Source organism: Aedes albopictus, chromosome 3, assembly GCF_035046485.1.
Source record: "Aedes albopictus strain Foshan chromosome 3, AalbF5, whole genome shotgun sequence".
Taxonomy (NCBI): Eukaryota; Metazoa; Arthropoda; class Insecta; order Diptera; family Culicidae; genus Aedes; species Aedes albopictus.
Genome location: NC_085138.1, coordinates 19,141,866 through 19,169,135, shown reverse-complemented (window position 1 = coordinate 19,169,135; position 27,270 = coordinate 19,141,866). Strand labels below are relative to the sequence as shown.

The following is a 27,270-nucleotide window of genomic DNA, read 5'->3' as shown; positions in this document are numbered from 1 at the left end:
CCTGAAAATATCTCTTGAGGTATTTCTAATGGAATTCATGTATAAATTGCTAGGAAACATTTCCGAATGAATTCCTCAAAGAATTGTCGCAAAGAATTCTAAAAGTTATCCTTAAATGAAATGCCGGAGAAATATCTGGAGGAATTCCTGCAGGATTTTCTGAATGAATCCCTGTAGAAGTTCCTGGACCCATTCTGGCGAGAATTTCCAATGGTATTCTTAGAGCAACTCTTCGAACAAATCTCTAGTGGGCTTTCTGAAGAAATTCCTCTTCGAATATCTGAATGAAGCTTTGGAAGGTTTTTCGAAGCAACCACTAGAAGATTTAATGAAAGAATCTTTGAGAGAATTTCTGAAGTTAGCACTGTAAAAATCTGAGATTGAGTCTCTGGAAAAACCATCGAAGGGCTTCCTTAACGAATTTCTGCAGTAATCCCTAGTGAGTTTCAGAAGGAACTCATAGAATTCTACATAAAAAAATTTCTGGATAAATTTCCGGAGATATTCTCAAAGGAATTTCTGAAGGAAACCTTCTGGGAAAATACATGGAGCAAATTTCAAAGCAATCCATAGAAGATTTCATGATGGAGTCCTTATTGAACAAATGTATGAAGGGATCATATAAAAAATTTCCGAAAAAAAACTTCAGAGAATTTTTTTACATAAAATCCCAGGAAGAATTTCCACTTTGAAAGAACTCATAAAGCGAGCCTGTGGAAGATTTTCTAAACAAATCCGAGGAGAAATTTCTAAACTTATTTAATTTAATGAAGGAATTGCTAAAAGTTTTTGAAGAAATCTTAGGATGTTTTCCTGAAAGAATTTTCGTACGGAATTTTCAAAGAATTTGTGGAGAAATTTCAAAGGAAATCCATGGAGGCTTTTGTAGTAGAGTTTAGAACAATTTCTATAGAAATCCATGTCAGAATGAGATATTTCCGAAGATTTTTTTTGTGAAGAAATCGATTTTTAAATTTTTTAAGGATTATCTACAGTAATCCATGGAATTATGTCTTGTGCTGACTATGAATTGTTTTCTAATGCAGCCTTTTGAAAATTTCTGAAGGAATCTTTCAAAGGATTTCTGAAGAAATTGGATAATTTTTTCAAACAATCTTTGCAATATTTTCTAAACTAACCTTGTAAGAAATTTCTAGTGCTAGTGAAATATCTGAATTAATCCCAGAAAAAAAACTATAAAAATCCTTGGAGTAAAAATATGGTATTACTCTTTGATAGATTTCTTTGGAGCCCGTAAAGGTATTTTCAGGCAATTTTGAAAAGTTATCCTTGGGCGCTCATACTGGTTAATAAAATTTCACAAAAAATGGTTTCTGCAAAAACGAAAAACATTTTCCACCACAGAAAAAATTCAGTAGATATCTTGATGCATACTCTACATGATCACGAAAACCGATTTTGAAAATATTGCTTCGTTGTTTAATGTAAAAAACAAAAACCAAAAAAATGTGAAAATGCTTCCAGTTTCGCCTTAAGTTTATTCCCCGGTTTCGTTCAGAGATTTCCTTTTGATTTTTTTTTCAGAAGCTTTACAAAGCAATTGAAGTTTTCATGTCTTTTTTTACGTGATGGGATAGCGATTCCTTCCCAAACAGCATTCCATAAGCAATCAGAATGAAAGTATTAAAATTTTAACATGACAACTTTAAGTATGCAATCTACGAATATTTCAGTTCCCACGCAACGCGAAGCAACTCAATACATGGAGTGTCACACTTTTACAGACCCCTTCCCCCCTAAACGATGGCCGCCATATTTGAATGACCCCTAACATAGACAGCGTATGCATCAACAACCATGCGCCTCCATGTATAATCTCCTTGGAAACAATTGGCTGATTATAAAATAACCATGAAAACCTTAATTGCATGCAAGAAAACCCAGAAGTTTTGTTATCGGAAAATCAATCCTGGCTTCTAAAAAGAATGTTTTATACAAACATATCTTGACACTATTCACTTATGGTAACGATCAAATCACTTTCACGACTGATTTTATGAGTTGGGCCATTTTACCCAACCTTGGCATTTTGGACTTTGTTCCCCTATCTACATTCATACATGCAACATATTTCAACCCTTTTTCCTGCTAATGAATTTACTCCAGGGCAAACATCCCCCTAGGCATTAATTCACACCAGCCAACTAATGGAACGCCATTACAATACCATTAGTGTGGATTTTTATGCCCCTTCAGGGTACATAATCCCTTTGAAAGCTGAGCGATCCAACGAAAAACACACGAACAATCCCACAAATTGACTTCTGTTCTCCGTCTGACACACGCACGCACACACACAAACCCAAAAAAAAACGGATGGCTCAAGTTGCTTTTATGAAAAGCTTGTTGCCACCACCATTTAGGAAACCAACAAATCCATCCCGGCGCGGCGGTGCAGGCTGGAGTTTGGACATAGTTTCGTTCTCCGGCAAAGGCTTCGAATTGCAACCGCAAACAATTCGGCAAGCAAGACAAGTTTTTCGGACGTTTCGGGTTGGGATTCAATCCGGTCCGGAAAAGTTTTCCCGCATCAGTCGAAGCTGGGTACCACCACCAGTAACGTAACCATCAGGGGGTAAAGAAGGCCTGCCAACAATATTTTGTCACAACTTACAGTAGTTGCCGGGGCCCGTGGCGTAGTTGGTCACACGTTCGCTTCATATGCGGATGGTCATCCCGACTAGAAAAATATATCAAGTTTATAACACATTGTGTTATGATGATATGAATTTTTAATATAACTTATTTTGTTATAAACTAGATGCAGGATGATGTTAAAATAACTAAAACTGTAACAAAAAGTACACCAGTCTTATCAAAATAATAACCTATTTTGTTATAATCAGAACAAAATTATAACATAATATGATATAAATTTGAGCTTCAAGAAAACTAGTCTCTATCATATTTTGATACAATTGTGTAAAATGATGTTCTGAATGTCAAAGAATCAGAACTAAATTATTTCACAATGAGTTATTGAACAACATTTATAACATAATATGATACAATTAAGTTATATTTTTTTTAAACACCAAGGATGTTAAACATGATTATATCACAATGAGTTATACTTATCATGGTTTGTTATAATTATGTTATATTTTTGTTAGAATCTTCTAGTCGGGATGGGTTTGATTCCCAGCCCCGGCACTTGCAATTTTTCGTCAGTTGCTTTTCCCCCGAGAGCAACTGACACTGACCCTCTTCTGAGCCCCATGGCTCAAACGGACCCGGATACCTGGACATCGGCGAACTGCTACTCATAATGGACCCCCAATCGGACTGGAAAGAAACAACGGCCATCCATCATCATCCTTGTGCTCATCATTCTACTAGGTATAAAGCAGAAAAAGTGAAAGCAGCAGAAAGGCAACCAGTTCGATAAAGTTGAATAGAATCTAGGCGCTGTACAAAAATGAAAGTGCAGCTGTCAATTGAAATTGCTCACGTGCCCCAGTGGACAATAGAGCTGTACATTAGGTTAAGTGATTAAGAATAAAAAAAAAAACTTACAGTACAGATTGTGGCATTATCTCGATAACGTTTGTCAATGAGAAAACTGAAGACAAATTTGTTGTGTGCTTTTCAATTCGTGAACAATACTAATAAATTCTAAAACCTTCTAAAAGTTTAATGCGAAGTTTTGCAATATTTAACTAGGGACAAGCCTATAGTGCAGTGTGTACAGATTGTGATATTGTCAATATTGTTGAGCAACGTCCGGAAATTGACGGTATTGACAAAGTGTCAGTTGGTTGCCATCTTGGAGAATTTTGTTTTGAAAACTCAAAACTCCTCTAGCAACGCTGCTGTATGTCTGTCTACAAACTGACCGGAAACTGTCAAACACATTCCTAAAACTTTTCTGCTGCAGTGAATCGAACTCTACATACAATTCATCCCTTCTCGAAATGGTTTCGGTAACAAGGGAGACAGAAAAAAAACAGCTCTTTTCAATCAATTAGTTTCGTGGAGTTGAGCTTTGCTGAAAGGCAGGTATACACGAGCGGACCTTGTTCGACATTCCTCATCCTGTCCCATCCATCAATTCTACATACCGTTACCTGTAGAGTTCCGTTACACAGACATTCCAATCATCGTCCCGTCAGAAATAGTTGACAAAGGTGGACAAACGGCTGTCAGATTCAATGACAGTGACATCTTGATGCGAAACGCGATAGTCTATTTTTATGCGACTCCTTTCGATAACCGGAGGCAGTCTAAAATCGTCTATTTTCCTCTCTTTTTCTTAGGTATGGCGGCTGGCTGTGTCGTCCTCGTTTGGTTCCACCTGTGCACGAGGACATCCGTGGCAATGTGTAAAAAAAACGACGATGGCAGGCAACATGGTCTGGTCTGGTTAAGGCGAATCGAACATCGCGTCGGAGACAAGGGGATGTCCTTGCTGGAGGCCACAAAATCAGAATCAACGGGCAAAGTTTGACTGCCAAAAAATAACGACGAACAACGCAAATTCATCGGAACACCCGTTCCAATGAATCGGACAAAAAGAAAAGAACCTTTCGTAATTAGCGGATACTGCCCAAAGCTAGGCACCACCAGAAGAAATGTAACAGAAAAAAAAATCACGACTGCCACTCGCCTTCAGGCGCATGGATCATTGAATCCATTTACATCGGTTCGCAAAAGGACCAGGCAGCAACCGCCACACAGTAGACTAAATGCGAAAATTATTCAGCTCGTTGACTCTGGTTACAAGCTTTTTCCAACACCCCCCTGAATGGAATGTTTGTGCATTCACCCATCACAACCGATTAATTTGCTTACCCCTACACAGAGAAAGGACGACATGCGGAGAATAGAAGTGGCAGCAAATTACAAGGATTGTCTATTTTGTGAGTCAAGTCGAGCAGAAGTTTATTTTGCTACTTCCTTTCGTTACTTGAACAGTAGATTCCACGTGATCAGGCAGATCAATGCGTGATTCTCTATTTTTTATCGTCTATGCTCTTTCTTGTTTTTCTTATATGACATCATCTATCTTCTATACTAAATGTTCTGTTTACCATCGTTATTAATCTTATAAATTTTATCTTCTGTTTTTATTAGGTGCTCACTACGATGATTATACGACTTCACGCGATATTTTGTCTGATTATGCCAGTTTAAATCGCATAGATGTATAAATAAAGCCGTGTAAATGTAAAGATAAACTCGTAAAAGTGTATTATACCAATCGTTTAAGCGTGATAGGTTAATGATGACATAATGCGATTTGATATTTGATAACAATCAAAGAGATGCGTTTGAGAGTTCCCTCGCAAACGGCATTCAGGATGGCGGTGCTACAAAGAAGTAGCCACCTAGCCATCAGTGAAAAGTTATAGGTCGGGTTAGCCGGACCGCGCGTAGTCGTGTGGTGGGCTTTTTTATCTGGTGAGATTGTTCCTTGTTGCTTCTTTGTTATTTTCTTTCTGTATGTCTCTCTTTCATTATTTTATTTATTCATTATGTATATATATATATATATATATCTTTTGAACATCTTGATCAAATTTGTATAGTTCGTCACCATGAGTGTCGACTTGGTTCTTGTTGTCAATGTCGAAAGTTGCATCTTGAAAATTATCTCTTCCATTTTGTCTATCATGTATCTATTTGTGTATATTTCTCATACTCATCTTTCGTGTATTTACATTACAAGCATTGCAAAGTTTAAGTGTCGGTGCAAATTCTCGCTATCCACATATTTTCAATAAAATTTTCCTACATATATTACACTAGTTTACAAAATAAAACGAAAGTCGTGAACTTCTGTCAACGACCAAAATTTTTGAAGCATAATTTAGCGCTGATTTCAAAACCGTGCTTCAAAAAATTAAAGTAGAACAGTTTTTGAGTTTTAGCTCAATATCGAGTTTTACAACTTTTTAAAATATGGAATTTAATAAAATTCAAATATCTTGCGTTTTGTTCAACCAATATTAAAACTCTTTCCATAAATTAAAAGCTGAATATAATACCATTTGATCATCTGAATGCAGGTTTTGCGTCAGATGGATAAAATTCAAGATATTGGCTAGTTTTGGGAACGATCTCCTTAAATTTTAGCAAAATTTCCAAAAATATATGAAGAAATGTATTTTTTTCAATAAGAAAAAAACAGTTCAAAAATTCTTTCTCAACGTTTTTTTGACTTATCATATGTAGGCGAGATACAGTAAAAAATTCAGCTCAATCGGAGCATGGATTACGGAGAATGAGATGTGTGAAGTGAGCGACATTGCTTAAAAATAGAACAAAAATCGATTTCAAATCATCAACCTTGTATGGAAAGTCGAAAAAATTTCCGCTCTACTGTAATTTTTTTCCTTCGCGTTTTCGAACTCAGGGCATGATTCTACACCAAAAACGATCATCAGCTTACCGAGTTCAAAAATGCTGTAAACTAGTGTTATTGTACAGTCCGCCACTGAAAGGTGCTGGCCACAGTATTCTGTTTTTCAATATGTTTCAGTATTGTTTTCCTTTATAAGTACGTTTCGGCACAATTGGTTTCGGCACAAAATTTTGTCTCAATATTTCGTGTCCATAGTATCAAAAGCAAGTAACATTATATATTGGTTCACCAGTCCTCTTAATTGCGAGATGACGCAAGATATCTTTGGTTTCATAAGGCTTTCTCTAAATTCCTGTTAAGAATTTTCAAGGTCTCACCATTTCTCCAAACTGTGAGGTGACACAATTCTGTGAATATATGTTTTGTGTATGCTCACGGTTCCATAAATTGCAACGCTTACCAAAGTGAATCCTGATTTATGTAACTACCAATCCCTCCCAACTAACAAAAACTCCTTCCCGTGACAACTGTGGAGGCAGTAGTATATACAACCTCTAGTAGCAACGGTTGTCCAACTAACATTCCTTTCATTCCCCGGTTGACCGTAAGGACGTGGCCGGCGCCATTATTGACCTAATAAAATTTGAGTTCTCGGAACGTGCACAATGAAGAAGGTGTGCTAATCCCAAGTCCCATCTATTGGTTCTCTGTGCAATTCCGCTAGCTCTAGTCAATCACGGAGTAGCAACTACGAAGTGTACGGTCACCAACCCGATCAGAAAGGCATAACAAAAACATAACATAATTATATCAACGGTTGATATCTATATCAAGGTTTGTTATATTTAGATATATTTGCTGGAATCGGTACGAAAACTAGTTTGTATTATTTCAAGGTTCTAACAAAGTCAGTTACAATTAAAATAAATATGTGATTTGATCATCATTACATCAACATTATAACAAACTCAGTAATATTTTTTTAAATGCAATGTGTAACTAATCAATATTTTTTGGTAGTGTTTAGTGCGTAAATTAACCGCTGTATGGCGCCATTGTGTTTAGAAATTACACAATTGTTGATATCCTTTATTATATGAACTACCAAAAAAGCTCATGTCTTCATCAAATTTGTACAGAAAGCTTATGACTTTGGAAGGGTATGAGGTAAGTAACTCCACCATTACGTGATGATATTGGGTAATTTTAAATGTTTCTTATCATGACCCAGATCACCTGCACGGTTCGTAAGTTCAGCAAAGTTGTTCATGATTCTTGAAATTCTCAAATGGTGTAAAATTGTATGCACAATTTCACTACTACGAGCTATTAGATATGTTAAATCCCATTATTCTGCTGCCCTAGGAAGTTCGGATCATCACTCATCAGCGAAGTTGTCGAGAAGTCCTTGGCTCTCAAGTGGAAAATGTTATATGTAATTGAACTGCAGCGTTTACATTTGTTTACAGGATTTTGTACATGTCTTACAGGTTGAATGTTTATTATGGATGGCTGCGGAGAACTTTCAGGGAATATTTCTCACTAGAAGTTCTTCCAGAGATCTCTCCGAGAGTTTTCTCAACGATTCCTACGTGAATTCTTACTGACGATTGTGCAGTCAAATATTCAAATATTTCTCCAAAAGTTCTTAAATAGATTTCCCCTAGAGTTCCTCTCGAAATTGTGGTTGGAGAATTCTTCAGCTACTTTTCCAAGGATTTCTTAAGAAAGGCTTCCGATGATTCCTACAAAAAATTACTCTAAATATTCCTACGGTAATTCCTCCAAGGAATTCCTCTAGAGATTTTTTGCAAAAATTTTCAAAGGTTTTCTCCAGGAATTTCTGCAAAAAAATCCATAAGAAATTTCTCCACGTATTTTTCCGGGTAATCCTCTAAGGAATTCTTCAACAATTCCTTCATGACTTTTTCCATGACCTCCTTTTTGAATTCTTCAAAGAACTTTGCCTCAAGGATTTGTTGGAAGATTAGTTCATATACATGTTGAGATCCCAAGTAAATCACTCCTATGCACAATCATCTCTGATCATGGAACACGAAAACACATTCCAATTCATCAATTATATTTCACCGACCAGATTACGTCACCTTTGATCTGTCGGAGCTCTCAACTACTCAACTATTAATATGAATTCAGTACAGTATACAGATCATTCGTGATAGGGATTTCCCGTAAGGTTTATCTTAAGTTTAAAATCCTACATACATTTCGTCCCTTGAGAATTTCTTCAGAGAATCCAAAAGAGAGATTCTTTAGGACATTCTTAGCAAATTACTTCAGCCTATGCATCACATATTCCTTAAAGGATTCTCCATCAGGGATAATCCATCAGAAATTCTGAAGGATCTCAGTAATTAATTAAGTTCTAGTTTTAAAGTTAAACTTTCCAATCCAATTCCAATTTCTTCGAAATTTCTTAGTATGTGGTCACTCAGTCTCTGTTGTGAATATCACTACAATTAACTACAGTTTTTTTCGCAAAGATAATCTGTGTATGCATATCTGCCGATTGAAATAGTTATGTACTAGCAAATGAAGTGTAGTTGTTTTGTTAAAGTTAATAAAATATTTAGTTCAACAGCGAAACGAAGTGTTTGATATCCTTCTGGATTTCCTCAACGCTCTGTGTTCGAAAACAAATTACTTCAAGTATTTATCGAAAGGTTTCTTTACATATTTTATCGACAATTACACCAATGACTCATTATGGAAATGCTTTTTTCTTTCCTTTTAAAAATTCCTTCATAAATTCCTCTCCAAGGGAATATTCCTGCAAGAATTTGCGGTGGATATTCCTACTGAAACATTCACCACTTGCGCCAAAATACTACTAAACAACTTTGCAGCAGGAATATCAATAATTAATGATAATGAAATAAAACAGGCCAAAAAACGCTTTAAACATTTAAATACAAGCTGGCGCAACTAGTGCTTAGTTACACACTTTTCACCATTTGAAAGTCATTAGCTATCTGTTCAACTTAGTTAATAACACGAAGATATAATTGCTATCAACTGTATTAAAAACAGTTACGTGTGACGTCCATTCGCGATGTACAGTACAGCGATGTGGGCTCCACATCGATGTAGTGAACGCTGGCTCTAGTGCACAACGAGTGCACACGACATTGAAGCTGAGGGACTAAATGGGCTGTAGTAACGTGCATGGTGACGTCATAACTGGGTATGATGACGTCATACTTTCCCTCTCTGGTATGTTGGATCAGCGAGTCTATTTATAGAGGAGCTACCAATATGAAGAACCATTTTAGCATATATCGCCCCTCTCTTCAAGTGCTGTGATGGCCTCACTTGTAAAAACGACGAGCTCCTGTTCTAGGTTCTAGCCGTCGTAGGTTCGAATCCCTGGGTTTTACTATGTGGAGAAGTTTTTTGATGCCAGTAACTTTTTACTAAAAATAAAATTTCACTCTAAAAATTGATTACCTAAGAATGAGTTAATTTTTACACTACTTAATTTTTATTCAATACTAGCTGTCCCGGCAAACGTTGTCTTGCCCAGCTGTAGTGGTTTGACAACTGTTGAGCTCATAACGTCACCGCACTCTAAATTGATTTCATTTCGATCGTGTTGTTTTCCTTCCCAGCTCATGAAAAATCAATTTTTTTGAATTTTGTTACTTTTCTAGATGATTTTCGTAACTTTTTGTACATATAAACACAGCCACCACGAATACGAATCAATCCATGTAAGAGTCATGATGATAGGTTCAGCCGTTCTTGAGTTTTGTTGCCTCAAAGCAACTTCAAACTCATTTTTATATATATATAGATATTTATAACTGCTTTATAACAACATGTGATATAATTTGATTGATATTTTATATCTCATTTTGTTATAAGCTTGTTATAATTGTATCAAGACCTGTTATGATTATGTTATGACTAGAGCAATTCCAGTTATATTTTTTGTTATTTTAACACCTAACCGGCGAATTTTATAACTCATTCTGTTATGAAAAATCTTTGAAATAAATATCTTAATCGGTTATAATTTTGTTATGCCTTTCTGATCGGTAATGCTCATGCTGATGCTCATGCTCAATCAAAGAGATGCGTTTGACTGCAGCTGAAGAGGAAATTGTAGTGAAGAGTGAAAACTGTGCGGGAGATTTTCGAGCTATGTCAGTTTACGAGGTTACGAGCTATGTCAGTTAACTTCAATGAAATGTTTGCAGCATTTGAATTATTTTTCTGTTACAAGTTTTCAACGAAGGATCACTGAATTTAACTATCATCCATAAGTGGTGCTTCCTGTTTGTTCTTTCCTTTTTATTTCAAGGGGCTACAACGAAATGATGAACATTTTTTTGTATGCCGAAATACCAAAACACCACAACTATGGATAAGGAGTAAAATGCTTTGGAAGATTATATAGTGTTAATTTGACGATATTTTAGTGGTTTATGTTTAAAATTTAAGTTCACTTTTGTGTATTTTTATTTGTGTAATTATATATTTGAAAAGATATGAGGTTTTTATGCCAATTTGAGCATGGCCGTATGATGAAAGGTTAACTCAAACTGACTTTTCCCATCACCACAAAAAAAAAATCATTACGGCTTCAAAAGCAAATAAATAAATAAACCATTTTTTGGAATTTTCCTCGCCAGGATCTCAGAACGGAAGACCGCTTATCAGCCGAATAATTGGCCAGAAGTGGCTTTTTAGCAGTCCTGTTGTTTCGCGGCAACACCAAAAATCTAATAGATTTTGAAACTATTCTGTTACAAAAAATCTAGCAAATACTACAATAAATGTGTTATGAAATGTTGTGATAGGCAATTATATTTATATGTATAATTTAACAAATGTTTGTATACATCTGTTTAAATAAACAAGTTTTGATATAATTTTGTTTCTAAAATCATAACAAATTTTGTTACGATTTTGTTATGGTTATTCATCTATTAAAATTGTAGCGACCCCAAAAAATACTTAAAACTAAATTATATCAACTTCCGTTTTTGCCTTTCTCGTACACTAAGTGTACTGGAAAGGCTATATGTTCACTCCAAAAACGACTTTTTGATAGAAGGCCCGGAGGGTCAAGTCACATATACCAATCAACTCAGCTCGACGAATTGAGGTGATGTCTGTGTGTGTGTGTGTGTGTGTGTGTGTGTGTGTGTGTGTGTGTGTGTGTGTGTGTGTGTGTGTGTGTGGGTGTTTGTGTGTGTGTGTGTGTTTGTGTGTGTGTGTGTGTGTGTGTGTGTGTGTGTGTGTGTGTGTGTGTGTGTGTGTGTGTTTGTGTGTGTGTGTGTGTGTGTGTGTGTGTGTGTGTATTAGTGTGGGACACAAAAAGACATTTTACTCCTGTACACTTTTGAGTTCCATTTTGGCCCCATATCAACTGTGCAAAATTTCAGCTCGATCGGAGAAACAATATTTTAGCGCCAGTCGTTTTAATTTTTCATACGATTTACTATGGGGAAAATCACTTTTTCAAAGAAAAATCGCCACAGGTTGCCCCTTAACCCCTAAAAATATATCGATGAATGATTTCTGTTGAAAATTTTACGAGGAACAAACCCTCTAAAGACCGAAAAGCGATCTAAGGCATGTGGAAAAAGTTATTGACTGAAAACCGAATGGCATGCCAACACTGTTTAACATGTAAGGAATAACAATAAATAATAAAATCTCGTCATTTTATCGATCGGGTAAGGCCTAATAACTTTTTCCACGAATATCGCATCGCTTTACGGCCTATGGAGGTCTGATTCCTCGTGAATTTATCTACATAAATCATTCAACGACTTATTTTTAGGGATCAATGGGTGACCTCAAGCGATTTTTCCTTGAAGAAGTAAAATCTCCCCATAGTAAATCGTATGAAAAACTAAGAATGGCGGGTGCTAAAATATAGTTTCTTCGATCCATCTAAAATTTTGCACAGTTGATATGGGACCAAAATGGAACTCAAAAAGTATACAGGAGTTTTTCTATTTTTTATATTTTCTCATATAAACCGTGTACCAGGCTAATGTGTATGTGTGTGTGTGTATGTGTGTATGTGTACAAAAAAGCTCACACCACTTTTTGGCAGTAAACCTCAACCGATTTTAATGACCGACGGTTCATTCGACGCGGAATCTGGTCCCATTGATTCTTATTGAAAATGGTTCGGATCGGTGCAGCCGTTCCGGAGTTATGGCCATTTACGTGTTCCGGACCTGTACCCTTGGAAGGGGCCATACATAAAAATGTAACAAACACATACATACGACACATCAGACTGCGGCATTTTGGATAACTTGATGAACAGTTAGCAAGAAAACAGTCTCAGACAATATCTGAACCGGTAGTGCTCCGGAACCGGTTCCGGGTGTCCCGCCGGAGGTGGCCAAATATAAAAGTGAACCAAATCCATGCATGCCATGTATCAAAGCGCAACTTTTTTTATCCCAATGAAAACTTGTATATATAAAAAAGAGTCTAAAAAAGACTCAGACCATATCTGAACCGGTTGTGTATCGGAACCGGTTCCGGATGTCCCGCTGGAAGTGGTCAAATATAAAAGTGATCCAAACCCATGCATGCGACACATCAAACTGCGGCATTTTCGATAACCTGATGAGCAGTTAGCAAGAAAACAGTCTCAGCCCATATCTGAACCGGTAGTGTTTCAGAACCGGTTCCGGGTGTTCCGCCGGAAGTGGCCGTATATAAAAGTTGACAAAATTTTTGCATGCGGCACATCAAATCACGGCTTTTTCGACAACTTGATGCCCGGTTATTGAGAAAGTAGACTAAGACCACATTATGGACTGTCAGTAGTGCCGAAGCTAGTTTCGGGTTTCCCTCCGAAAGCGGCTAAATATAAAATTGAACCAAACACATGGCTTTTTTGATAACCTAATAAACTTTAGCAAGCAAATAGGCTCAGACTATTTAAGTGACTATCGGTAGTGTTCCGTAACCGGTTCCGGGCCGGAAGTGACACCAAACCCATGCATGCGATACATCAAATCACGGCTTTTTAGGTAACATGATGAACAGTTGCAAGAAAATAGACGCAAGCCATATCAGTGTGTTACGGAACCGATTACGGGTGTCCCGCCAGAAATGGTCAAATGTAAAAGAGAACCAATACATGCGACATATCAATGACTTATTCAGTAACAAGATAAACGGTTAACCAATAAATAATCTCAGACCATATTTGGAAGAGCCGGTAGTGTTCCAGAACTGGTGACAAGACGAGTAACGCGTCGGAAGTGGTAAAATATAGAACGGAACTAAACCATAGCGGCGTTTTTGATAATCTGATGAACGGTCTCAGAAAATAGTCTCAGGCCACATCTAGAACTGATTCAATAGAAGTGAACCAAAATCATGCATGTGATACATAAAATCGCGGTTTTTTTTTTCAAATGTTTGCCGAACGGTTAGCAAGAAAATAGCCTCAGATCACATTAATTTTCGGCTTTTCAGGTAACTCGATGAACAGTTGACAAAAACTTGTCTCAGACCATATTTGAGACAACCGGAATCGGTTCCAGGTGTCCCGCCAACAAAACCCATACAAGCTGCACATCAAATAGCGGAATTATAAAAGTGAACAAAATAAATGTCAAAGCGATATATCAAATTGTGGCTTTTTTGATAGCATGTAAACGTTGGGTGAGATTATAAGTGAAGAAATGGTCAAAGTCTTCAAGAGAACAAAATTGTGACCAAAGCTATCTCTTCAAGTCACACCATTTCAGATTCCTGTGGTGTAAATTTATAGAAGAATGGATCAATGTTTTATGGAAAAAATATAATTTAATCGCATCAACACCTTTAATACAGTTTTTCAATCTTCAATCCTCTTATGCTTCTAAAATTACTTCTCACAATTTGGGATTGAAATTTGAATGGAAAATTTACATTTTCTGCATTTTTCTCGTAAGAAGGTCAAATTTTACATGAACCGTGTTACCAATGGTAATAAAATATAGCCTAAAGTATGCTGAAATAAACATTAGCGAAGATCACAAAGTGATCTGTGATTGTGAATAAAGTTAACCTTCTTCAGCTGACACTCACCCCGCTGTCGTAGTGAATGGAATGGGGTTATAATGACCCCAATACACGACTAGGGTTAAGGTGGTCAAACGGTCACTCGAGAGGTCTGATACTTGGTCTGATACTTTTCTGCTCTGTTTTGCTGTTGAACATAACATAGGAATATGTATCATCAATAAGTTTCGAAAATCGATGATGGCTTTGTTAAAATTGTTGCTTTTCTTTGTGTTTTAAGGATTCAGGAACATTTTGGCTAACGTTGACGAAAAGTTCATGAGTGCATATTCGACGAGAAAGGCACTATCACCACTAGGTGGATTAATCTGGTTTTTTTTTTCTAACAACCAACGGTTGTTATAATTTTGTTATAATCTTGGTGATTGCTTCTGATCGGGTTGCCTTGGTGATTGCGACAGTTTAATTAGTTTACGCTGTTTAGTGCGTCCCCTAAACAAAAAGAACGCAATCTTACGGTGCTGTAATCGATTTGATTTCGAAAAGAATGAATTTGGCAGTGTAGGATTATTAATAACATATAAGACCCTTTGTAATTTTGATGTCGTGCTTATTTTTTATTAAGAATTCTAAGTGCTGATAACATTATTGACCGTATGGTCAAATCAAGGGTTACATTAAGGCTACGTATATAATGGACCCATATCAATCAGGTGGTTATCGTTATCAGATAATACAAGAGTCAAATTTGGGCAAGAATGTGTGTTTGTACCAACTAAACAATAGTCTAGAGAAAATGGTGTACTCGATCCGCATCAAATACCTTTAGATTACATAAGCCACCCCTTCCGTTTTCAGTTAAGAAGAAGTTGGATGGACGATAAATTGCTGGAATTTATTGCTCCGCTGGAAATACTTGGCCCCGAATAGTTTCCTCCTACTACTCGTTTTGAAGTTATTGCTGGAAGGACACGTGCCAGCATTTGGATCATTGTTTCCATTTTTCTTTTGGGGTGGAGCTCACCAAACATACAACTGTGAGACGGTAGGGAACGTTGGCAAATATTACCAAAGCTTATTGCAGTTTCTCGGTGAGATGAAGGTCATTTTGACAACCGCAACCCGTAACGTGGGTAGATCACCTTGGAATGGTGCGTTACGGTGTAAGATCTACCATTTCAAGTTTTGATCTTGCTATTTTCCAGCCTGGTTTATTTAAATGCAGGAACATTCCAGGATCAAGATTTGGTGTACTTTTTTACACTATTTATTTATTCATTTATTTATTTTATTCTATTTATTTTTCATTGCTAATATACTATTTGTTTCAGAGGGATGGAGGTAAATTTAAACTATATATAAATAACAATTTACAAAAATATAACAGTGGAGAACGTATCACAATTTAATAGTTTTTTCTATTTCAGATTTACAAGCAGGCAATCAGCGATCAAAACGGCGAAGTATCTCTTTCTTTAGAAAGGTCAAGATTACCGTACGATACAGTGACAAGTAGACCACGTTTTCCGCGTCGATTTATTCGTGCCGAGTTCCATAATTTCGATATCTTTTTCGAACATTTACGATAATGTATTTCTGTTCATCACACCTTCAACTTATATTACGCGTTGCGAACATTCGCGGATAATAAATATGTACAACGGGTTTATTATCCCCAATCTTATTAACACGGGAACGCGAAAAAAAGTAATACAAGAACATAGATAAAACTCAAAAGCAACGATTCTAGTTGTTTAGTTGTCCAGTTTACTCGTAAAGCTACGGCGCGGGTTTTGGTTTTTCAGCATTGGCAGTAACACTAAACGGAGTTGCATACAGTTTATTTTCTGACTGAGAAACGATAAGCTTAAAACGTGCGTTATTACGAGTGGATCCGACATAAGCGTGGTTTAAAAAATATTCATACCCGGTATACAATTAAATTTAATACACAAACATACAATAAAATTATTGTATTCTTCCGACAGCCGGCTGGCGGAAGACCAAACCATATCAAGGGTTGCATAGCTCACATCATTTACCAATGTGAATCCAGATCTATGTAACTTTCTATCCCTTCCCTTCCTTTGTAACAAACTTCCTTCCTGTGACAACCGTGGGGATGCGGAGGTACACACGGTCTCTAGTAGCAACGGATGCCACACCAACATTCCTTCCCTTCCCCGATGACCGTAAGGACGTGGCCGGCGCCGGTACTGACAATATAAAGTTTTGAACCTTCAAAATTGCACATTGAGGATGGAAGGCTACACCCAGGCCCCATCCATTTGGTTCCCTGTGCAATGTTGACTGTTCTGGTCAGTAACGGAGTAGCAACTACGAATTGTACGGTCATCTCATGCTCATGCTCAGATGAAGATCATTTTGACAACCGCAATAAAAAAACTTTTGTAAATCAAATAAGTTGCTGAGTTACTTAGGATTGGACTTGCTCATTATGAAATCAAAATCAAATGCCTCACATTTATAAACATCAATTTGTTTCTTTTTTGTGTGTCAATTATGCTTCCACCATAAGTACGTACAAGCCTGAAAATTAATTATGAAATACATGTTCGGTTGCTTGAAGAAATTTCTGTTGGCCAACCTTTAGATGGCAATAAATCGAAACCATACACCTTCAATTTTCAAGGCCGAAACCAAAAGTTCTGGTGGCCACAATGGTCTTCAATTTTCCCTATAAAAAAGGCCTATTGTATTGAAACAATAAATTAATTACACGGCCTCATGATCAAACCGCATTACCACAATGGTTCCTGCCAGCATGTTCATTAAAAACCGCAATTTCCGCCGCTTCTTGGGTGGCTGTGAAAATAATGGTTCATTAGTCGAAGGTCGACCTTAGGATACATGGCACTGTGGTACAATAATGTCTGTCCCCGATGGATGCTCATTTTTGTCGTATAATTTATGAACGACGCGACGGCAGTTGCTCCCGGTTCATCCACCTATGTACGGTACGCGACAGATTCTGTGATGTTACGTTCTTGACAGCAAATTTGCCGGAGTTACGGTTTTAATATATTGGCGTTGTCTTTGCTACTGCATGCCAGAAGAGAAATATGTTGTTGTCATGACAAGAGGGAATGCGATTCATATAGTTATTTTTTTTTAAGTGACTGTTTTCATCGGTTTGAATGATTCTTATATTTTATGAAGCAAATTTCTTCGAAGAACACCTACAACAGATCCGAGGTGAACCAGCAGCCCTTACCTGAAAATGTAGTCAAATAAAAATACAGTGGTGACCCGATTTTGTCAGCCTTTTTTGATCAAGGAAAACAAATGTGTGTTTCACTTAGAAATGTCCTATTATAATCAATATAAGTTGCCAAAATCTTTCAAAGGGGGTTTCCCTTTTTCAAAATTAAAAGTTAAAATAAACAATAACAATAATCAGTTAAGAGAATTGTCAGACAAAAGAAGCACAAAACAAGCAACAAAGAAGGCGCGACGATTACTCTTTATCCCTACTGGTAACAGATAATGACATGATCTCGAACATTTTTGTTGCAGACAAAACGGAAGCTGAATTTGTTGCTTACTTTTCAACTCGTGAATAATCAATTATTACAAACCTAAAGTCGAAACTGTTTGATGATACAGGGGATAGACAAAATGATCGGGACAAGCAGAATTTTCACTTTACAAAAAATGTTCAACTAGCTGTAACTTTTCGAAAAGTGCATCAAATATTCTCAAATTTTTACTGTAAGTTCTTCAACTAGTTGTGTATCAGTGGACAAAATTTGGGAAAGATCGGACAATTCATCACGAAGTTATAAAAATTTTTGAAAAAGATAAAATTATCCGATAGCCAACTTTGAGCTGTTATATCTCCGGATTCAATGAACCGATAGCAATGAAATTTTGACCATTCATGACTTATATAATGAACTCTGGAAAACATTTGACTTAACTTGAAACTTTTAACAAGCGAAAAAGTTATAGCGATTTTATTTTTTTCACGATTTTTTAGTAAATTTGTCTATTTTTGATAGACCCCCCATTACTTTTTCAATTTATTGGTGGCTATGTTGTTACTTTCCTTCGAAACGCATTTATATATAAGCCAATTAGAGGGAAACTAAATGAACTATAATTTGCATCTTGAATTTTGAAACGATGTTGATGTTTTGGATAATTTTGTGTTTTATTAGAAAAATAATCCAATCGTTATAATTTTCTTACGCGTTAAGAATATTAAGTTAAGTCAATGGGTTTTCATAGCTCATTATATAAGTCATAAATGGTCAAAATTTCATTGCATTCGGTTCATTGAATCCGGAGATATAACAGCTCAAAGTTGGCTATCGGATAGTTTTACCTTTTTCAAAAATCTTTATAACTTTGTGAAGAATTGTTCGATCTTTTCTAAATTTTGTCCACTGATACACAACTAGTTGAAGAACTTACAGTAAAAATTTGAAAATATTTGATGCACTTTTCGAAAAGTTACAGCTAATTGAACATTTTTTGAAAAGTGAAAACTTTGCCTGTCCCGATCATTTTGTCTATCCCCTGTAGATCTTCAGCAGAGTTACAGTGTTTACCTACTCGAAGTTACCGTTCGAAAATCGCAATGCTAGGCTGAAAAATCTCTAAACTCTTGGTGTACGATGTTTATCCTATTATTTTCAAGTTGGGACAATCTTATGTCTGATCATATCAGGCTATACATGGTTATACTGTGCAGTTGTCACATTTTTTTCAAAACTGCGTCCAGAAAGCATCACAACTGAAAACAGTGCTGTAATGGTTCATTACGCAACGCAAATCAGTGCAGTAATGACCATTACACTATTACAGCACTGCTAATTTGGCAAAACAAAGCAAAGCAAAGATAACCGTACACATCGTAGTTGCTACTCCGTGATTGATTAGAACAATCGAAGTTGCACAGAGAACCAATGAATGGTGCTTGGAACTGGCTACACACTCTCAATGCGCACAATTCAAGAGTTCATTATTTTAAAGTCAATAACGGCGTCGGCCACGTCCTTACGGTCATCGGGAAAGGGGAAGGAATGTTAGTTCGACAACCGTTGTTACTAGAAACCGTGGAATCCACAGCATCCCCACAGTTGTCTCGGGAAGGAGTATGTGTTAGTAGGGTATACCCCTATAGGGTAAGGTGTGGATCTTGGAGCCACCTTAAGTAGGTGATATGATCCACTAGTTATATGAAAATACACGACACGGTCTTCATTTATTTATTTGATCGCAATAGTGAGGGTAATGCACATACGTCAACGATCATTCTATATTAAACGCGTCGCCGCATTGATCGTTTTCGCAACCGTGAAAATCGACTTTCCCACGAAAGTTATCGCGCGCTTCTGATTTCGCATTCAATATTCGCGTCCCCATTTCCCTACCGAGAAATCCGACCGACTTACGGACATGGGCGTAGCCAGAGGGGGGCAGGGCCGAGCCAACTCAAATATTATCAATGATTAAGAGTTCCAGAAAAAATATCTCAAAAAATAACCTATTCTTATAATTAAGGATTTTATCCACACTAATTAAACCTTTTCTACTCGAGAGTCATAGGAAATTTCGCCAATTAGAATCACTTCAATAGAATTTACCACAGAATTTCACCAAATAACAAGCTTGGTTGAATGGCTAAATTTTGTGATGTTTATTCATGGGTTACAAAAACAGCATGCCAAATTTTTCAGATATGCCGAAACCAGTTCCGGTAGGGAAATGAAGGACTATGTAGAACCATATGCTGCTATAGAGTGCCATGCTACACGAATTTCACTAGTATTCAATTCAAACAAACGTCATGCTAAGAGCAAAATACCTGGGATTTCTTTACGAATTCTTTCAAGGACACCTTCAGAAATTCCTTTAGTCATTTATTCAAGAACTTCTCCAGGGATTGTTTCAGAAATTCCTCAAGGGACTCATCCAGGAGTTTCTCCTACGTGAATTCTTCCATGAGTATGTTGCAGGGTTCCGATAGTGATTGTTTTAGGGTTTGATCCAAGAAATGCTTCAAGAATTCCTCCCATGATTCCTTCAGACATTTTTATACTTATGCAAGAATGTATCGCTAAATTCCTCCAGAATTTTTCCATAGCTTCCTTCAGTGAGTCCATCATTGATTACTCCAGTGAATATTTCAAGAATTCCTCTATGGGTTACACCAAAAAATCCTCCGGGACTTTCTCCTGGGATATCTTTGAGGTTCCTCCACTGATTGTTCCAGTGCTTTTTTTTTCGAGAATTACTCCAGGAATTTCTCCAATAATTCGATCTGGAATAATTCGAAGTATTTCAGCAGCAATATCTACCAGAAACCCCTTAACCTTCTTCGTGCATTAGCTTGCGCGCACCTCGCCGACCTAGTGCACGTTTAGGGGTCATAATGACCCTAATGCATGAAGAGGGTTAAGGAAATTTTGCCAGAGATAAGCTAAAAGTTAATTCAGGAGTTCCTTAAAACATTGTACAAAACATTATTTTGGGAGTCCATCCAAAGATTCCAACAATAATTCGTCCAAAAATTATTGCAGACTTGGATTCCTTCATATTTTTTTTCCTACAGAAATTCTGCCAAGAATTTATTTCCTAAGGAATTTCTCATGAGATTCCTTAAGAAGCTCCTCCGTGAACTCTTCTTAGAATTCCTTCAGGATTTCTCTAAGGATTCCATCTGCAATCTTCAAAGAATTTCTCAAGGGATTCTTCCACGAATTTCTTCAGAGATTCCTCCAGGAATTTTTCCTCTGGGAATTGCTGCAGGGATTCCCAGAAAAATTCATTCAGGAATTCCTTCAGAAATGCCTCTAGAGATATTCTCCAGGGATTCCTCCAGGAATTTCTGCGGGCTTTAACTCGGGAATCCCTTCTGTGATTCTTTTTGGAACAACTTATTTTAAAAATTCTTTCAAAGATTCTCCCAGGAACACTTCTTAAGATTTCTACAGGAATTCCTCCTTGTATTCTTTAAGGATTTCCTACAGGAATAAATTCAGTACTTCCTCCAGGAACTGCTAAGGGATTCCCTAAGGCTTTCCACTTGAAATTACTTCTGTGGTTCCTTCTGGAGTTTCTTCAGCAACGGATTCATCCAATATTTCTCCAAATCCATCTGCGATTTCTTCAGGAATTATTCCTGGTATTTTTTCACGAATTTTTTTCCTGGAATTCCTCTAGGATTTTTTCCAGAGATTCCTCTGGGAATTCCTGCAGAGATTTCCTCCAGGAATTCATCTAGAGATTCCTCCAGATATTCCGCCACAAATACCTCTAGAGATTTCTCCAGCAGTTCCTCTGGAGATTCCTCCAGGAATTTCTACAGCCATTCCTCTAGCTAGGACATCTAGGATCCCTCCAAGAATTTCAGCATTTTTTTTTTAGAGATTCCTTTAAAAAATCCTCCAAGGTTTCCTCAATGCATTCCTTCCAGACTTCCACCAGAATCCAGAAATTGCTTATCGAATTGTTCCAAGAATTTCACCTGTAATTCCTACAGAAATTTATCCAGAAACTCTTTAAGAAATTTCTCCAAGGATTTTTTTTTCCAGAGACTCGTACAGGAATTCCTCTAAAGATATCACCAGGAATTACTTCAGAGAATCATCCAAGAATTCCATAAGGAATTCTCCTAGGTATTCTTCCGAGAAATTTTCCAGGCATTCTTCCAGGAAATCCTTCGAAGATTCCTAGAGGAAATCCTCCAAAAGTTCATCCAAATATTCTTCCAGGAAAACCTCTAGGAATATCTTCAGGAATTTTTCAGGGATTTCTCCAGATATTCCTCCAGTGTTTCCTCCAGGGATTTCTCCACAAATTTCTTCAAGGATTCCCCCAGGAATTCTTTCAGGAGTTCCTTCGAGGATTTCTCAAGATTTATTTTCAGAAATAGAAAAATAATAGTAATAAAAATAAAAGTCGAGTCAAGTACAAGACACCGAAGACGACCTTACAGTTGAGGTCGAAATACGTATCTGTCAAAGGATGCAAATTCTTAGTGGAATTCAAAGGAACCGTACTTAACCCGATTTTCTTTTTATTTTGTTAATAAAAATCTCCCAGAATTCATCTGAAGATTCCTCTAGTAATTCATGCAGTCATTCTTTCAAAATTTCCTCCAGAGATTCCTCAAGCAATTCCCACAGGTATACCTCTAGGGATTCCTTCATGCATTCCTCCAGTACTTTATTCAGGAATTTCTCCAGGAACTTCTCCAGGAATTCCTCCAGGAAAAACCCCAGGAATTTCTTCAGGATTTCCTTCAGGAATTGCTTCTGGACATCCTTCAGAAATTATATAAGCAATCTCTTCAGGAATTTCTTCAAGAAATTCTCTAGGAATTTGTTCAGAGATTTTTTCATGAAAGGGTTCTTCCAGGAAATCCTCCTAAAAATTCTTAAGGGATTTTTTCAGAAATTTCAAGAATTTATCCAAGAATTCTCTCCAGGACTTACACCCAGAATTTTTTCAGAAGTTTCTCCAGGCATTCCTCTAGGATTCTCGCTAGAGATTTTCCCAGGAATTGCTTCAGGGATTCCTCCAGGAATCCCTTCTGGAGGGGAAAAGAATTCTCAAAGAATTCCCAGGAATCATCCAAAAATTCATCTAGGATTTCTTCTTGGATTTCCTCATGAGATCTCTTCAGAAATATCTCTAGGTATTCTTCCCATAATTTATACAGGAATTCCTCCAGGTTTAATTTCGAATTACACTGGGAATTCCTCCAGGGATATTACAGGGCTTCCTCCAGGTATTCCTGTAGGAATTGAAACAGAGATTCAACCAGGTTTTTCTTCAGGGATTAATTCAGAAAGACTTCCAGGGATTTCTTAAGTCAATTACTCAAGTGATTTCTTAATAAATTCCTTGCAGTTTCTCTTCAAAAACCCATTCAGGAGTTTCTTCGGAAATTTCAGAAATCCTTCAAACATCTTTTCATGGATGTACCCAAGAACTTTTCCAGGATTACCATATTTTTTTTTCAATAATTTGTGAAGGAATTCCCCCAGCGAATAGTGTTGGAAGATATTTGAAAAGGGATGCATACAGGAACCAGGAAATTCTAGGTTAGTCTTCAAAAAAATGTGTAAGTTTCAAAAGATTTCTGCTATAATTTCTAATGAATGTTTTGTAGACTTAAACAATATAAAAAATCAGAGCAAAATAATACACGAGTGAATAAAAATACTTAATCTTCCAGAAATTGGTCACCGCTACCAGCATCACGTTGATTTGTGTAGATTGGGCGAGCTTTTTTTAACGTATTGGACAAAATACAACAGCGTGACAGCTGAAGGATTAAATAATACTTTAAGAATATAATGTTATTATATTCAATTTCATCGTGCTGCGTTAAGTTATAAAAGATAGTAGGTACCAATTTGTCAATGGTGCTTGCTCATCCCTTCGAGGGGGTGAGAATGGGTCGAGGGAACCGCATTTGTTCCGCATTGAAAACAAAGCAAGTTAATAAAGTTCTGGTCAAGGTTGATACTACTTAACAATTATATATTATGTGATGGCAAAGAGTTTGAGATTCTTAAAAGTATCAATCCTACTAAAAGTGTTATGTTTCACCGAGCCATAAAAGTGGCATTTTTAAAAGGCCTTTTTTAAGCCAATCATCGAAAAAGATTTATCAAAAATTGAATTGCTCTAGAAATTTATATTTTTGACAGCAACTGCTGGCAAATACGAGGATGACATCATAATGTTTTTGATTCGATATTCGCAATATTTGATAAGATAATGCAGATAATGTTTTGACCCAATCTAACCCCTCTGATCCATTGTCACCCCCAACAACGATATGGAACTTTTTTGTCATTGTGGGTAATCTTTTCAAATGAAGCTAATAATTACGTATTTAATTATAAAAATAAAAGCTTGCCACAGCCCTTTATTTCAAAAACTCCTTTGGCTCCATTAGGAATTTCTCCAGAAATTTCATCAGGAATTTCAGTTAGGAGACCATTAGAAAGTTTCTAGAATTATTGCAGCAAATTCTCTCGGGAGTTTTAAACAACCAATTGTATCACAAATTCCAAAAGAAATAAAATATTGTAACTACACAATTCACTGTTGAGTTTTCAGGTACCACTATGTATGTATCCAGTTGCGTCGAGAATGATTGGATAGTCAGTGCATATGTCAAAGGAATTCCAATATCACAAAGCTACTAAGGTACAGAAGCTCTTAACTGACTGGTTTGTAAAGGGTGATACGGTCAAAATTTGGTCACACAATTTTTTTCATAACTTTAGACTGCATACACCTAAACAGCTGATTTTTGGACCAGTAATGCTACATTATATGTAGCTTATACCATAAAATTTTCATCAAAATCGGTTGAGTATTGGTTGATCTATAGACAAAACCATCGACCTACCTTTTTAAAATTTTGTACAAAGGCGCTCCATAGTAAATTTTCGGAAATTTAAGGTCAATAAAGCGCAATTTTGATTATAGAACTACCAATACTGCTCCGATTTTTATCAAAATTTTACAGTATAGTACTGATATGAAAATACGTTCTTAGTAAAATTTTGAGCCATTTTGTATAAATACTTTCAAAGTTGTAGCAGTTTGAATATGAAAAAAACTGACCGGGTGCCACTTAAGCAAATATAACTTTGTAACGGCTGGATCAAATTGAATGAAATTTTTACACAACATTTTGATATGTATACTTTACACACAGGAAAATTTTCATTGAAATTGGTTCAGTATTTCTGGCTCTATAAAAAAAAAGAGTAAAAATGTATTCTTATTTTTTAACCCTCTTTGTACAAAATTTTAAAATTGCAGTTTTCAGGATTCACAATATCTCCGCAAATACTAAACCGATTTTGATGAAAATTTTATGGTATAAGCTACATATAATGTATCAATACTGGTCCAAAAATCAGCTGTTTTGGTGTACGCAGTCTCAAGTTATGAAACAAATTGTGTGACCAAATTTTGACCGTATCACCCTTTACGTAATCGGCAATCCTTGATTTTATTCAAAAGCTGTTATGCAATGATGCATAACATACCTTATTAGTTCCAGTTCAATACATTCCTACTTCAGAATATTGTATCGATTCTAGAAAATACTTTTTGCCGATTACACAAGTTTACAAAATAAAACGAAAGTCGTGAACTTCTGTCAACGACCAACATTTTTGAAGCACAATTTAGTGCTGATTTCGAAACCGACCTTCAAAAAAATTTAAGTAGAACAGTTTTTGAGTTTTCGCCCAATGTCGAGTTTTGCAACTCTTCAAAATATGTAATTTACTAAAATTAAAATATATTGCGTTTTGTTCAACCAATTTTAAATCTTTTTCCATAAATTAAAAGCTGAATACAATACCATTCGACCATCTGAAAACAGGTTTTGCGTCAGATTGATGAAATTCAAGATATTGGCGAGTTTTAGGGACGATCTTCTTAAATTTTGGCAAAATTCCCAAAAATTTTTGAAGAGATGTATTTTTTTTTCAATAAGAAAAAAACAACCTAAAAATTCTTTCTCGATGTTTGTTTGACATATCATATGTGGGCGAGTTACAGTAAAAATTTCAGCTCAATCGGAGCATTGATCACGGAGAATGAAATGTTTGAAGTGAGCGACTTTGCTTAAAAATAGAACAAAAATCGATTTCAAATCATCAACCTTGTATGGAAAGTCGAAAAAATTTCCGCTCTACTGTAATTTTTTTCTTTCGCGTTTTCGAACTCAAGGCATGATTCTACACCAAAAATGATCATCAGCTTACCGAGTTCAAAAATGCTGTAAACTAGTGTTAGTGGATGTGGGTGGATTTATCTGGCTATTCTCACAACACGCCTAACTTTCATAATGAAATGAAAATGAAATTAAATCCACCGCACCTGAAGGGCGTTTTCCGTTTTAATAAGCTTTTCCTCTTTATTACTCACCTGGTGCAACAATGCCAGTCTCGGTGCTGTTGGACATGTCCATTCCGCTGCTCATCCCACTGGCATTGCCCGTCAGCGTCCCAAGCCCTCGGTAGAACACCCCCTCTGCTCCACTGGATGAACTGCCAAATGGTCCAGCATCTCCGCTCAACATCATCGCAGGGCTGCCACTCGTCGTTTGCTGGGCGAGCTCTGCCGGCAGCATCTCATCCTGACTCCGGTGCTGGTGCTTCGCCGTTACGTGGGAATTATCCATAATTTTTTGCAATCCCGCCGAGAGATACATCCAACGCTGCAGCCCACCTCGGCTGTTCTTCCTAATTTAATCCTTCGTATCACAACCAGAAAACACCCACTAATTGATTGCGCATACACCTTCCTCGGGTCACATGAGCGATTCAACGACTCTTCCAAACTCTCTCACCTTGGCCCCGAACGACTCAACGGCTTAAGCACTCTCCTTCGCCAAAACACTCCATTGCGACACAAAGGCCGTATTCTTCAAACAAAAACACTCATCAAACACTCCTTTTCTTCTGCAGGCATTGCTCTTGACTTGTCACACTGATTCTTTGAACCCCATAAATCTCCAACGCACTACCGACACTAGTCGTCAGCAAAGAGATGCTTCCTAAATAAAGCCCTCTTCAACGTTGCGGCAATTTTCGCTCCTACGCCACACTTCAACCGGGGATTCGTCGAACCTCCAAATCACATGGCACCAACTTTAAGGACCCCAGACCGCTCATACACCAGCCACACACTCTTCCTTCAGTCACCTTCCACTTCTGATTGCCGATGCTCTGATGGGACCCGTTCGCGAGATCGTTTTCGAATGTTTACGCGTACAGAATCACCGTTAGACTGAAGGCCGGCCCCGCCGGACCAAGTTCAAGTTCCTTCCGAATGGGGCGAAATTCCAAGCACCCGAACTCTGCTATTTGATGTGGTGAAAATGGTGAACGGCAACAGGATTCATTCGGTTTTGTCGGCGAACA

The 27,270-nt window shown here is 37.0% G+C and overlaps 1 protein-coding gene across 1 annotated transcript in view; it reads right to left on the bottom strand.

The window, feature by feature from the left end:
• The window catches only part of LOC109428047 (adipokinetic hormone/corazonin-related peptide receptor variant I), a 142,657-nt gene extending 115,387 nt beyond the window's left edge, over positions 1 to 27,270 (bottom strand). The window contains exon 1 of the mRNA XM_062857179.1: positions 26,273 to 27,270. Within this exon, the coding sequence (XP_062713163.1) occupies positions 26,273 to 26,558 (286 nt within the window). The 5' untranslated portion in view covers positions 26,559 to 27,270. The remainder of the gene's footprint in view (positions 1 to 26,272) is intronic.